The sequence below is a fragment of the Leptosomus discolor genome, chromosome 9 (genome assembly GCF_034619465.1).
Source record: "Leptosomus discolor isolate bLepDis1 chromosome 9, bLepDis1.hap2, whole genome shotgun sequence".
Taxonomy (NCBI): domain Eukaryota; kingdom Metazoa; phylum Chordata; class Aves; order Leptosomiformes; family Leptosomidae; genus Leptosomus; species Leptosomus discolor.
Window position 1 is genome coordinate 42,822,744 of NC_141399.1, and position 13,979 is coordinate 42,836,722.

At 43.6% G+C, this 13,979-nt stretch overlaps 1 protein-coding gene across 5 annotated transcripts in view; it reads left to right on the forward strand.

Annotated features, from left to right (window-relative positions):
* Positions 1-13,979, forward strand: part of GRIA3 (glutamate ionotropic receptor AMPA type subunit 3) — a 153,850-nt gene that overhangs the window by 92,610 nt on the left and 47,261 nt on the right. For 2 of the 5 annotated variants that reach the window (XM_086470459.1, XM_086470458.1), the window contains exons 7-10: positions 1,497-1,664; positions 5,025-5,129; positions 6,458-6,565; positions 7,737-7,943. In XM_086470459.1, the coding sequence (XP_086326585.1) occupies positions 1,497-1,664; positions 5,025-5,129; positions 6,458-6,565; positions 7,737-7,943 (588 nt within the window). The remainder of the gene's footprint in view (positions 1-1,496; positions 1,665-5,024; positions 5,130-6,457; positions 6,566-7,736; positions 7,944-13,979) is intronic. The other 3 variants (XM_086470462.1, XM_086470461.1, XM_086470463.1) reach the window with 2 other exon arrangements.

The window sequence follows — 13,979 nt, forward strand, 5'->3', positions numbered from 1 at the left end:
TAAGAGTTTATAAACTGCTGTTGTTTAAAACTCGGTAAGAATGGCTGCTGTGTAACCTTTACAATCCTACCTTTGCACTCTTTTTTTATCAGGTGTGATCCTCTTGATCTGCACATGCAGACACGCCTTGTTCTGTGTAGATTTCCTAAGGCTTTATATCAAACTGAAGAGCTTGCAATAAGATAATACACTTTTTTAAGAAGTACGGACCACCAATTGTGCTATCCTGCCCTACAGGATAGAATTAACTTCTTACGGATTTGATAAGTCTTATCCACAAAGAGAGTAGCTGAATGTGCAGTTGAAACTTGGGATCTCAGCCTTTCTAGTTCGTGCATGGGCAGCAGGTCTTCTGGCACTGACTCCAGCGTAAGTTGGAGTTCCTCGGGAGCCAGGAGCTCTGTGGTATCACACAGACAGGCAAAGGGCAGGCACACCAGCACATGCAGATACCCCCTTATATTTTTTTTTCTTCATTCTCTTACGAACACTGTGGAAATATGAAGGGTCAGGTACAAGGGGTTTGAAATCTGGTCTTACACGCCGAGCACATTCAATTACTCCCAGTATGTACATGTTGAAATGGTCTCCTGCGCACAGACCCCTAAGTTACAGGTATGCTCTAATGCCAGTGAAAACCAGTGATGTCATATGCAAAGCCTGGGCCATTCTAGGAGGTAAGAACTTTCAAACAAACAAATAAATGTGGAAGAAATGTGAAAAAACCACCTCCGTGCTATTTCGTAGGTGATACTAAATTTGGAAGGTGTCACCAGGTACATGAGACGAGCAATGGATGAAGTTGACAGCAACACGAACAAGTAGTTAAGGAGGCTGGGGTTTTGTTGAAGAGTTGGTGCTACACAAAGCTTACCACCCTCCTAAGATTTACCGTGGAGTAAGAGAAGGCAGATGGGCAATTACCAAGGAGATGTAATGCCTAACGTGTATTTTGTGATTACTTGCTTGTATAGCTGTCTTCTAAGAAAAGTAATCTAATCTATTCCTTGCCACAGATGCTACCTAATCAGGATTGTGGTCCAAACAGAAATGATTTATGCTAACTTCAATTCAAAACTGTCTGCCTTGGCAATCTTGTTAAAAAGAAAAAGAATACTCCAAGCAAAAACCAAATATGAGCTGCTCTTTGCTGTTGGTAGCAGTATGGGTCAGCATGGAATGGCAGACTTTTGTAGTGGTCTCATTTAGATGAGCAAGCTCCCGACTAAATTTAAACTTTATGCAACTCTAAACTAGTTTTGTTGTTTTGCTGCTGTATGCTATGCAAAATGAAGATATTTTTAATTTGTTAATTGAAATAGATGGAATTGTTACACTACACAAAGCACCTGCGGCAAGACAGAGAGCAGGCAAAAAGGCCTTGCAAGCATGATTCTTCTAAGAGTATTTTAACAAAGAGAAGGAATAGACCTGATAAACCAGGGGAAATTCTGAGATTGCCGTTTGTCACCATATTTTATTTGCATCAATTTTAGTATACATCTGCACTGACCCATGATGCGGTCCTAGTCATAGCAGAGGCTTTCCGTTACCTCCGAAGACAGCGTGTGGATGTCTCCAGGAGAGGTAGTGCTGGAGACTGCCTGGCTAACCCTGCAGTACCATGGAGCCAAGGAATTGATATAGAAAGAGCGCTGAAAATGGTAAGGGCGAACATAGTGGCTAATGATTGTGTGTATTCCACAACAGCAGCAATTCTGCTGGGGCCGAGCTTACATCCTACTCCATGTACACAGAGTTTCTGTACTCACACAAACAGCTGCAGCTCCTCAGGAGAAAAAAAAAAGAAAGAAAGGAAGAAAAAATGGACTGAATAACAAACTCCAAAGGATGGCTAAAATAGATTCAATAGAAGGCAAGGCATAACAAATTAGCTCTCAGACTTTGCCCAAAATCACATCCCTCTGGCACTGGTGCAGCAGCTGCCTGATTATTCGCACCGAAGCACCTACAATCTGACTCTCCCCTAACACCCCAGCTTCCCGTGAGAGTGGGAATGAGCCATTTTGCAAATGAACATGTACTGCGGGTTTCTAAAGTCAGGCTGAGGCTGCAAATCTGACTAACAGAACTAGACTGAGTCCTCAGCATGTGTATTGTAAATCCTGTAGCGATACCTGTATTTATGAACTTAAACACGTGTTTGCAGTTTTGATAATTTGCCAGTAAAAGGCCAGCTCAGATTGGTTTAAAGCGGTAGAAAAAGTGTTGTCGGTCATAGCAATACTGCTGGATTTCAGCACCAGTGTGAACCTTGACACAGTTTAGCCTCAAACCAGTTCTGATTCCTGGCATAACTTTGCACTCAGCCTGATTACCTTCTGCATGGCCTATTTTTTATCCCCAACACTAGTAACTGCATGTGATCCTACCTCACTTATGTCTCTGATTTTGTTGATTTTTAACTCTTTTTAGACTGCTGTGTGTGTTAAAGCAAGTGACAACAGGAAGAAGTGGATAGCGTTTTTGTAGATAGAAGAGACAGGAGCATGGTTTGCTTTTGATCTGGCCCAAATAACTCTTAAAACAAACCTGATGGAATCGATTATATTAATGCGGAAATAGAACTGGAGTGAGTGAGATCAGAATTAAGCCGATGTTAGGTATAAACAAATCCTAGGTCTGCCTTTGTACGCTTAGCTTAATTACTGCTTTTTCTCAGTTACCAAATTGGAAGGGTTATATCAGAAGGTTTTAATGAATTATAGAAGATTATATCACTCTTAAGAGTGAGAGAGATGGTTCAGTCTTGCATTGCCAGAGCTCTTTTTATGCCATTATGTCACTTCCTAACAAATGCCCTGACTGCACGTTCGCTAATGTAGCATTACACACTTTTGAAGAGAAGTTAATTAAAATTCAGCCTTCACAATAGTTAAAGAATTTGTGCTGTACATTTGAACTTAATTGTGAGCAAAACATGAAATTCCTCCAAAGAATCTATGAGGTATTCATGTCAACAAAGAAAACCAACACTGCTACAGGGCACTCCCTTATTCACGAGAATTTATTTGAAAAACATAATTCATAAGATATACAAAGCCAAACTCATGATTAGCAAAAAATGCAGAAGCTTGACTTTCAGCTGCTTGTCTTGTATTGTTCTAGCTATTCAAAGCCATCTAAGGGAGGTTTATATACACTTCCAAGTGCTACCCAAGATCGTCCCACACTGCCTTCCAGACCCCATCGTGTCCCTCACACTCTCTCCCTCTATTCAGAGAATGATCTGGAATCTTTGCTCCAGGAAAAAAAACTTTGATTTAACAATGTTTCCTGTCCACTCTGTGGCAACAACTCGGATCAGAATATTTTTTCCAAGACATCCTTGAAATACCCTGTGCCAGCAGAAGGTTCAATGCCACACTATAGCCATCCTATTGGCAAAAGGGAAACAGGCATTACCCAAATGCTTCCCTGCAGCCTTGAAAACTGTGCATGTCTGTATGTCTCAGGCTGATTCTAAGACATCAGATCAGTGGCAGACAGTTTACGTGAACAGATCTGGGCAGTTATAAATAGTCACTCCAGTTGTGATTGCCTCCGCATGCTGCTACCAGAAGCGTTCTGAGTCCTGGTGAGTCTTCCTGCCTCGGTGCAGCCAGATTTCGGGAAGTGCTGAGTTTTCCCACCAAAGATAGAAACAAATTAAATTTCAAGTCAAAAGGTGTCAAGTGGACGATGCTCATGTCTCAATACGCTTCAGGATGAAGCCAGCCTAACAAGCTCAGCTGAGACATCCAGTCACTGCTGTGCTAAAGTAGCCAGACAGCTTCCAGCAAGTGCCAAAAGCAGGCACCGCAGCTCACATCTGGCTGCAACTTAGTGTCAACTACCCTACAAATACATTGGCTCAATCCACAGTTGGTAGGACCTCTTAGGGGCAAATTTGGCTTTCGAAGTCCCGTTCACCTCTCTAGCTTTCTGGAAACAGGAATAACTCACATGTTCTTCCAGACCCCTGAAATGATATAGACTATTTTAAGAAAGGTTGAAATCCACTTACTGACTAAAAAAAATCACACTTTCTGTATTTCAGTCTCATTTGGCTCACTGGATAATTGGAGTCCAAGGAGTTTTGGATGTTTTATGTAGCCTTGTCCACCGTAACGAGTTGGATTGCACCATCTCTAAACCGTAAATAGCAGTTCAGTCACCAGCCCTGAACAGTTTCCCTTTCACTAGTCTTCCATCACCCCTTCCTGTAACTTCTGCAGTATTTTGCTAAATATTAAAGCTAATTTACCCCTAGTGAAGTTTCAGACTTCTGCCTGAGATGACAGCTTGTCAGTGTTGATAAGTGATAGATGGAAATATCTCACCCTTTCATACAGGGAAATAAGAAAGATTTTTTTCTTTGAAACAAAGTACTTTATACTTCCCCTTAAGATGATTCATGCGAGTAGGTAATGATAATGACTTACCGTCTATACACCCATCCATCCACATTGAGACCAAAACCCCATAAGGAGTAGAGGCAATTGTCTGTGCTCATTCAGAGAAGGCATTCATTCCTTCCTCCTACACTGGGACTGAGCTTAAAATAAAGCACTTCCCAGAATGAGCAATGATATGAGATTCTGGTCCATATCACAAATCACTCTGTACCATATTGTGAGGGGCTTAGTGGTATTGGATTGGTGCACGCGCCTCGCAGATACTCCGTGCTGTATCCGTGAAACCAGTGTGACTAAGCATGGCAGAGTCAGTCTTCCTCCCATTTAACATACGTGCAGGGCTAATTCCACTTATACTTGAATGCAGCTCACTCTGCGGTAGTGAGTCACCAGCGGAGTACTAACAAACAAAGACTAGGTACAGCTGAAACTGAGAGAATTGGGCTTGCTTTTGTTATGAAGAGTATAACTGGCTGTGTCAAAAGTGCTGCAAGTCTCTTATATAGATAAAATTGTGCTAAAGCTGGTGGGTTCCTGTAAAATGTAACGGAGAGAAAAATGAAATGGATCTTTTATTAAAATGTTTTTTCTGTTCGTTCCCTTAAGGTGCAAGTTCAAGGAATGACAGGGAACATCCAGTTCGACACTTATGGGCGGAGAACAAATTATACAATTGATGTGTATGAAATGAAAGCCGCTGGATCACGGAAGGTGAGTTTCAAGATATGCATCCAGATTTCACATCTTTACAAATATTTATTCCAACAAACTAATGAAACTGAAAAGTACCACACAGACGCTGTAATAACAGGGCCCTGAGGAAACCCCACCTTCTTGCTGTCTCCCGATCCCAGGAACCTTGTTCTGTTCCATCCCTGGACCAAACCACTCACCCTGCTTAATATCTTCATTGGTTTCCATGTCAACTTCAGACCATTGAAACCCTTCTGGAGCTTTTCCACTGCTGAGCGTAATACCTGCTGTCATGTTCCTGCCTCCTAAATTTCTCTCTGTCTTTCCCTTCCTCTCTGTAACAGGCCTCGGAGCAGTAGTGAAGCTGGAGCCAGTGCATTTTAGAAACCTTCTAATATTAACAGAGAATAAGTTTGGTTTTAATTAGGATTTGCTACTCATTCTCTTGTCTCCTAAATAAAGTACAGATCCTAAGTGGGATAGTTGCCTAGATTCCTGTTATAAAAGAAATTTAGGACAGATTTTCAAAAATAATTAGGTAGACAGAGTCTCAGGAGTATTGAGAGAAGGGTCTGTGTGGCTGAGGCACATAAATCCCCCTGATTTCACCTGGCGATAGGTCCCTAACCTGCTTGGTCACCTGCTGAGGCTCCTTAAACTCTTCTGCACATATTTGATAATGAAATACCTGTCGACATGGCCCAGCCCTTCAGCTGGGTTTACGGTGCAGACAAAAGTGTTACTTCTGTGTTGTGCAGAGATACCAAAACTAGTGTGATAGCACAGCAATGTAGCCACAGCACTGGGAAGGTCAGCACAAGCCAGCTGACAAATAGTTACCTCGTGCTCACAGAGGGTTTTGTGTCCCATACTGAAGGTAATGCTACTGTGCCTGCGTTGCTAACGATGTCTGTGCATCTTCTCTAAAGCTAGCTCGGGCATGTCTGCAGGGACTGTATTCACTGTCTGAACTGCAGCAGGATATAGATAAAAATGACAAAATCAAAGAATTTTACTCAGAGTGCTGTGCAGTTTATTTTCTTGTCTATAGTATATTCTTGTGCTGTGAATACATGGGAATTTATTCCACAGGCGTCATGGTGATGTGAATTTAGATAGGGAGAATTTAATGTGTATGTTCACTTAGATAGGGCTTGTATTTATTTGCATGGGGACTTGAGAATGTGGTTTCTTTAAAGACATTAAATTAACGTAGTCCTTTAATGGCAAAACCATTGCATGAATAAGTGTTACAAAGCCGTATGTTTTGACAGCTCCTGTTACAAGTTCATGCACGAGAGTCCTTGTAAACGTACGTAAAGAGGTAATAATCTCCATTTTTATAGGCTGGTTATTGGAACGAGTATGAAAGATTTGTGCCAGCATTAGATCAGCTGCCCTCTAATGACACTTCATCCGTGGAGAACAGAACTATTGTAGTCACTACCATCTTGGTAAGTTTTGTGTTCTTAGTGTGTTTGTGCTTAGGAAACAAGACACATAGCTCCTGAGGGGTGTTAGACACCTTGCCAGGGCGCAAGTGAGGAATACTGTGTGACTTCAAGTGACTGAAAAGCTCAGTGTCTTCCAGGCGTGTACTGAGGGCTTGACCCTGCAAACCTCTATGTGTATCAATAAGTTTAGTCACAAGAAGAGCTCACTGAGCTCTACATCGTGCTTTGCTGCTTCTCAGACACTTGAACTCAATCAAATGCCTCATATAAGTGAAGTTATTATGCATGTATTGTAAATGACTGCAGGATCTGGCCTTCCTGCTGTAGGGTTGAATCTTGCGCCCCTCACTCAGGTACAGCTCCTGTAAACTCAACCCCTGTGGGCTGAGTGAGGGTGGCACAATGAAGCCTGTAGAGAACTGGAACTGCTCTAGCACGGGGTGAAAAGCGACCTATCCCTGTGCAATTCCAGAGGAGTAAAGGTCTTCCTGTCTCATAAACAGCGGTACCTGTGTCAGTCCCAATGCCTCTAGCAGATGTGCTCTGTACAGTATTGTTTGTGAGTTTTATGCCTGTTACAATTCTACTAAGCATGAGCCAATTTTATGCTATTTCCTGAAGCATTGTATTTTATACTTCTATGGATTTAGCGAGATATAATCAGCATTTCAGCTAGAATTTTCCAAGAAGGCTAAGGGAATTTAGTGACCAAAATTGCTGCTGAGGATTTTAGCCTAGCTTCCCTTAGGCTGCTTTGAAAATATCTCCGTCAGAGCCCCATTCTACGCTACTGGGGCCTCAGGAAATTATTTTCATGGTACAGGTGTTGGGTATGTCAGTCCTTTAAAAGCTGAATTATTACTACAGTGGCACTATTTGGCTGTCTAATCAGGCCTAATCCTGCAAACGAAAGTGTCACTTTCCTAAAGTGGAATAGTCCTGTTGTCTTCAATGGGTCCATACAAGGAGTAAAATCAATAGTATGTGTGGCTGTAGGATCAGCCAAGGATTTTTAAACTGCAAAAGTCTGTCTTTCTAATTTCTGTACCAAAGCAGGAAATACTGTAAATAATTGCCAGTAATATAAAGGATAATAACAGCTCTCATTTTGTGTGTTTTAAAGCTGTGTTTTACATTCATAAGACTTTTGATCTTTACTTTTGTTTCGAAGGAATCACCATATGTAATGTATAAGAAAAACCATGAACAACTAGAAGGGAATGAGAGATATGAAGGATATTGTGTAGACTTAGCTTCTGAAATAGCAAAACATGTTGGAATAAAATACAAACTGTCAATTGTTGGAGATGGGAAATATGGAGCTAGGGACCCTGAGACTAAGATATGGAATGGCATGGTGGGTGAACTGGTCTATGGGGTAAGTTTCTCTTAACCTTCATTTTAATGTTCTTTATAAAAAGTTATGCTCAAAGTTAATAAACTGCAAAATAAAGATCATCTGTTTGAATACCATCTTTAAAATTCTAGGTATTTCTTTGTAGTGCCATTTTTATAGTCTACTTTTCTAATCCTTTCATTGCAGGAAAGTCTCACTTTTGTACTGATGTTCTGCAAATCGGAGTCCACAATATATATGTGTTGACAAGTGGCATTGGGCAAATTTCAAATTCTTGTCTACAGCAGAATTTCCACTTTGCCCTCCATGTGCTGCTTTTCCATTTGCCATGTCTTCTTTTTCTCTATCAGTCCTGTAAGTGCTGGGAGGATGCCCCTCCCGTTAAGGGTCTGATCCTGTGGTGCTGGCCCTTGTTGGATCACTGATGGCAGGTTGTGTTTGACCAGAGACTAAAGACTCAGTTAGCCCCATGGTTGTTTTTCAGGGTAAGAAGCAATGCGGGTGTGAAAACACCCACATCATTTTTTTTTTTTTTAAACCCTGGGTTTGGCTTTAAAAATCAACTGTCAGACAAAAAAGACACACACACACAAAAAAAAAAGTCTAATTCATTGCGTTGCTCTTTATATTTCTATACTGGGTGTACATTGCTTTGTTTAGTAAGAACAAAAACAGTCCGGAATTGCCATTTTAGAAACTTCTTTGAAAATGGGAATTTTGGAATTCAGATAAACCAGATGGAAGGGGGAGAAAATTGGCTTTGCAGAAAAGACTTTACAAGCTGATATTTCATCTTTACTTTTTTTTTTCCCCAAATGCTAATGAGATGATTTGTGATTCCACCCAAATCTTCTTTACGGTTTATTTTTAACAAGCTTTCCTTTATTAAAAATATCTGAGCAGAAGTGAATATCTCCATTGCCTCCTTTTGTTCCATGGTTGAGTGCAATTTCTAAAAGTCACCTCAAAATTTCCTTGGGATAACGTATTATCATTCTTACAAAATGTTTGGTGAGATAATGCTTTTCAAATGAATCAGTCTTTTTAAAGTAATTGCTAGATTTATGAAAGTTTCTTATTCTGGAGCAGTCAGTCCTGATGCCTTATTATATACTTGGTAACCTGTTTGACTTCAAAATGTTTTATGTAAGCAAGAATGTTTTTTGTAGTATTGTATTAAGGGGAGGGAGGGAAATCTACTGAGTAGAGAAAGTAAACTGGTCTGGACCTCTGTGTTATATCTTCATTTCCCTTGTTCCATTGAGGTTTGACATTATGCAAATCTTCTGAACTCCCCATGCATCAGTTATGATTTGGGAAACCAGTGTTACCTCTCTTAGAGAATACAAGTGCATCGAGAACCTCTGAAGCAAAGGTTTAGTTTAGTTCCAAGCATAATTACGTTGCAGTAGAAACCTAAACCCTCAGTTTCCCTGTGTGTGGTTCAAAAAATATCAAGAGTATTAGCTGTAATTGGGTCGTTTTGATATATTTTCAAGTGACAAGCAATGAAACAGTTTGTTCATTTGAAAAAATAATCACACCATATGCAAAAGGCATGACAAAAGAGAACCTGAAATTACTGCTAGCGGCCAGGGCACAGGGACCGTCTACACCAGAGGAGGAAAGGTAGGATATGGGCCACTGCCTTTGGGACTTGAGCCAAGTAAGATTAGCCTGTGCAGCTGCTGCTGCGATGCAAGATCCATCTGGATAAAGGGCCACAAAAAATGATCAGAGGGCTGGAAGACCTCCCCTGTGAGGACAGGCTGAGAGTTGGGGTTGTTCAGCCTGGAGAAGAGAAGGCTGCAGGAAAGGGGGGGCCTGTGGGAAAGGTGGAGCAATCTTTTTAGCAGGACCTGTTGCAACAGGACAAGGGGTGATGGTTTTAAACTAAAAGAGGGGAGATTCAGACTAGATAGAAGGAAAAAAATTTTTACACTGAGGGTAGTGAAACACTGGCACAGGCTGCCCAGAGAGGCGGTAGAAGCCCCATCCCTGGAGACATTCAAGGTCAGGTTGGACGGGGCTCTGAGCAACCTGATCCAGCTGAAGATGTCCCTGCTCCCTGCAGGGGGGTTGGACTAGATGGACTTTAAAGGTCCCTTCCAACCCAAACTGTTCTTTGGTTCTGTGATAAACAGGTCGGCTGCAGCTGCCTTTTCCTCAGCCCCTTGGGACGAGCCTAGCTCAGAGTGCTCTGCCTCCTTAGCATCAAACTGAGCCTTAGACACTTCCCCTTGACCCGACCATACTTGTGACCTTTCCACACCAACAAAAACCAGCCTTGCAGGCACCATAGACCAAACCTTAAAACAGCCCCAAACCCACCCCGCCATTGCCATTTTCCCCAGCAAAAAGGTCTGTTCTTTTGTATTCTGAAGCACAGTTTTCATCTGTGTTCTCTCATTAATGAAAAATTGAGGAATGTTTACCTCCCTGACCCCCAACAGCTCCTCTTCTCACACTGCGAGCTCAGTTACTGAAGCCTCTTCACTGCAGTGCTCAATTATTCAAAGGTCAGATGTGTCCCTTGAGGTTTGACTGTAGACCCAGGTTAATGCTTACAGCCCAGTGCTGCTGAGCTAGCTCCCCGTCCTGCCGAGCTGAACTTCTGAGCCGGCAAGCTGTGCAGAAATCCACCTGGTTTTCTGTAAGCAGAGAAAACAGCCCCTGAACTCCAAGTACAAACCTCACCAGCCCTCCAGACCCATTCCGAGCACTGTTTGCAAACGTCATGAAATACCCTTGGCCTCTTTCTCCATCTGTTGAGAGGGGGCTGTGTACCGCACTCACAAGGATGTGCGCAAAGCCCTTTGAAGATGAAAAGTGCTCTAGAAGTGCTAATTATTTGGAGCAAGCACCTCATTTATGTGCTGACTTTCCTTTATCTCCCAGGGGTTTAAAACTCTTATTAGGGAACTAAAACTGTACGTTACCCCGATGCCCCTGTGAGCCTTGTCTGCAAAATGACTGTCATATTTGGCTCCTCTGGATTCCATTTTGGGAAGACAAGAGGGAGATTAGATATTAAATGCCTTTATTAACATGTATGGAAGACAGGCATGGGGGATAAAAGGGGCTTGATTGGTTTTGGTACCAGTTATCCAGCAGCTGAACTGAGCTGTGGCAGAAAACACAATCTTTTAGATTGCTTTTGTCTCAAGTGATGAATAGTGACTAGTCGTTTGTCAAATGCAGCGTATTCCTGACCCAACAAGCTTCTCACCACCACCTGGCACTGCTGGGAAGTCTTGCTTCTGAATGCTGTGACCTTTTTTGTGTAGCCCCATGCATACAACTCTTTTCTAAAATTGCTCTTAGGACAGTCATAGGAAGTGAATGGCTTGTCATTTTAATGCCAAAACCCTAATTAACTCTAATTAATGTTTAGTTTGTGCCAGTTCGTTTTTACTGTCGCTCTTGCTTCCTGTGGGATGCAGGGTAGAGTCAGGAGAGAAAGTGCAGCCAGGTCCTTGCAACCTCCAGACCGCTGCGCTGGAGGGCTCCGGATGGTGAGGAGGGGGGAGGGATGGGAGGGGGCTCAGTGTGCACTGACCTGTACCCAAAGCAGCAGGGGTGCTGTGTCCCAGCGCTGCAGGTCCTGAGGCTGACCAGCACAGCCCCAACTCCAGTGTAAGACTAGCTGAAGGTCTGCATTAACTAGGCTGACTGGAACAGTCCCGAGAGTCACACATTACCTGGGGACAGACACACTGAAATAATTCCCATTAAAAACTCTCTCTCTCCTGGCTCGTGTCCCATCAGGACTGGTTGGAGGGCCTAAAAGTGCTGTAGAGCCCCCCAAAGTCAAGGACAGTCTCAGCTGGCCCTCTTGGGCATTTCCTTGTGGCTTTGCAATGGGCTGTGCAGATGAACCTGGTTACAGGGAAGGGATTGCTCTTCGGCAGCGTAGGGGTGGCAGCCCTGGAGGCAGGGAGTTCTGGCCCACCAGATATTCCCAAACTCCTTTGCTTCAGACAGGAGAACCCAGAATTCTTGTTAGAGAGGCGCTAATGGGGCCTTGTGGTTTGTTAGCAGTTTTCAAGTGGCGGTGGTGGTAGTAGTAGTAGTCATAATAGTAATAATCATTAATAATGATAATAAAATTTGACATAAAAATTAAATTTATTTGAGTTTTCATAAATCAAAAAACATCCGTTCGGGTTGAAGGAAACCTTAATTTTGCCCTTTTACTCTGATAGTGTCAAAATAAGACTCTTCCTACCACAAAAAAACCTACCAATTCAAGCACTATTATTTTTTCAAGTAAGGGAAATTTCTAAAACATAGCGGAAACTTTCGACAGAATAAAAATAGCAAATAGGTAAAGCTTTTTCCCTGGACATATTAGAAGAAGGAAGTAGCTAATCTTTCTCAGTCTGGGAGACTGAATCACTGTTTACATCTAACCAGCAAGGCAAGTGCTGTCCTGCAGTGATCCACCCGCTAACGACGTGCCCTCCGCTCGGGCTGGTGAGCAGCGGCACCTCCCACCGCGCAGACCCCGCGAGGCCGGTGCTCAGGGCTTTGTACCCACCAGCTGCTGGGCACTAGACAATCGTCTTTTCTGTAGGGTAAGCCTCTTTCTGTAGGCTTTTATTTCTTCTTTCCCTTTTATAGCAGGCTGCTGTTCTTCCTTCACTGTTCAGCCAGGGAAAGCCTTCCCTCCCCGGGCCTGATGCTCTTCACATCAGTGAGGCTAATTGACAGTAGGTTTGACACAGATCTTAATTGTACCTACAAATGCTTTGGGAGTAGGAAGAGCAGCCAGACCTTACAGCCTTTAAAACTCTCTTCAGGTAAAAAAAAAGGTCTTTATAAAAGCGTTTCAATATGTAAAATAGCATAAAGGATTGAAGCAGAGATGTAAAGGACAGGCAGTCCCCTGGACTCAGACAGCCTCCGCGGTCTGTGAGAGTGGGACCACCTACACATCTCCCTGCCTTTAGCAGACTCACCAGCCTCGCGTGGCGCTGGCCTCTCTGGCTCTCCCAGCAGCAGAAGAAAGACTACAGATGGCACATACAGCCTTTGAATCATGGCAGAGAGGAAGGCTAATTCAAACATCCCACGTGCTCTTAGTCTGTGGCAGAGCCTGGCTGTGCCGTGAGCGGGAGAAGCTCCCCCTTCACCCCTCACTGCTGCTTTCTCCAGGAGGGAAGCCCAGGGACAAGTGCCCAAAGGCGGTCGTGCGATGCTGCTGCGCTGCAGCTCAAACAGACCCTCAAGTGCCCAGGCACAGTCAGATGCGGGGTGCCTGCGCGGGCAGGCGCTGAGCCGTGCGGGGGGACAGGAGCGCAGCCCTGGTGCAGAGCCACGCCGACGTGGTTCCAGACTTCGTCTGACCTGCGTCTGAGCACAGACAGAGGAAGCACGCGTATGTCCGCAGCTCAAAAAGCAGATGTACCCTTAATTTCTCCATCTGCATACAGTGGTAGTGTCTCAGAAGGAGCTGTGGGCCTCCACAGAAGCACACACGGACTTAGCGCTGACAAACTGCAGCAGACAAGGCCAACTGCAGTTTTAGCACCTTAATGCCTTTTTATACTGCTCAGCTAACACACATTAAGACTTCAATGCAGCCTGTTGCTAGTCAGACACCAGCTGTTGTTTTTAAATAGAGTGAGCTAATGTGCTAAAAACACATTGCCCCCATGACCTGGCCTCTCAACGCACCCCAATATCCTTGGGTATACTGGGCTCTCTTTACAAGGTAGCTTTTACCAGCAGATACCACAGGTGATGTGTTGCTGTCTTTTCTGACACCTGGAAACCTCAGGCTGCACTGGGAAGTCCTAAAATGTCCTCAGAGTCAGTCGTCATTCCAGCGCAGTCTCTTCTGACGCCGCTGCGTACCTGCATTCAGCACCTCTGGGGTGCCTGGAGGTTCGGCTCCTGATGGACATGGGACAGTGTCCCTCTGTTTTGGTCTGCACATAGTCCAGGTGCTGGCTGGCTTCCCGTCACTCAAAGGTCTTGCAAAGTGACTGTAGCCCAGATGCTCTTCTTGAAAAGCAAAGGAATAGTTCCGTTCTGCGAGCATGACCACAAGCA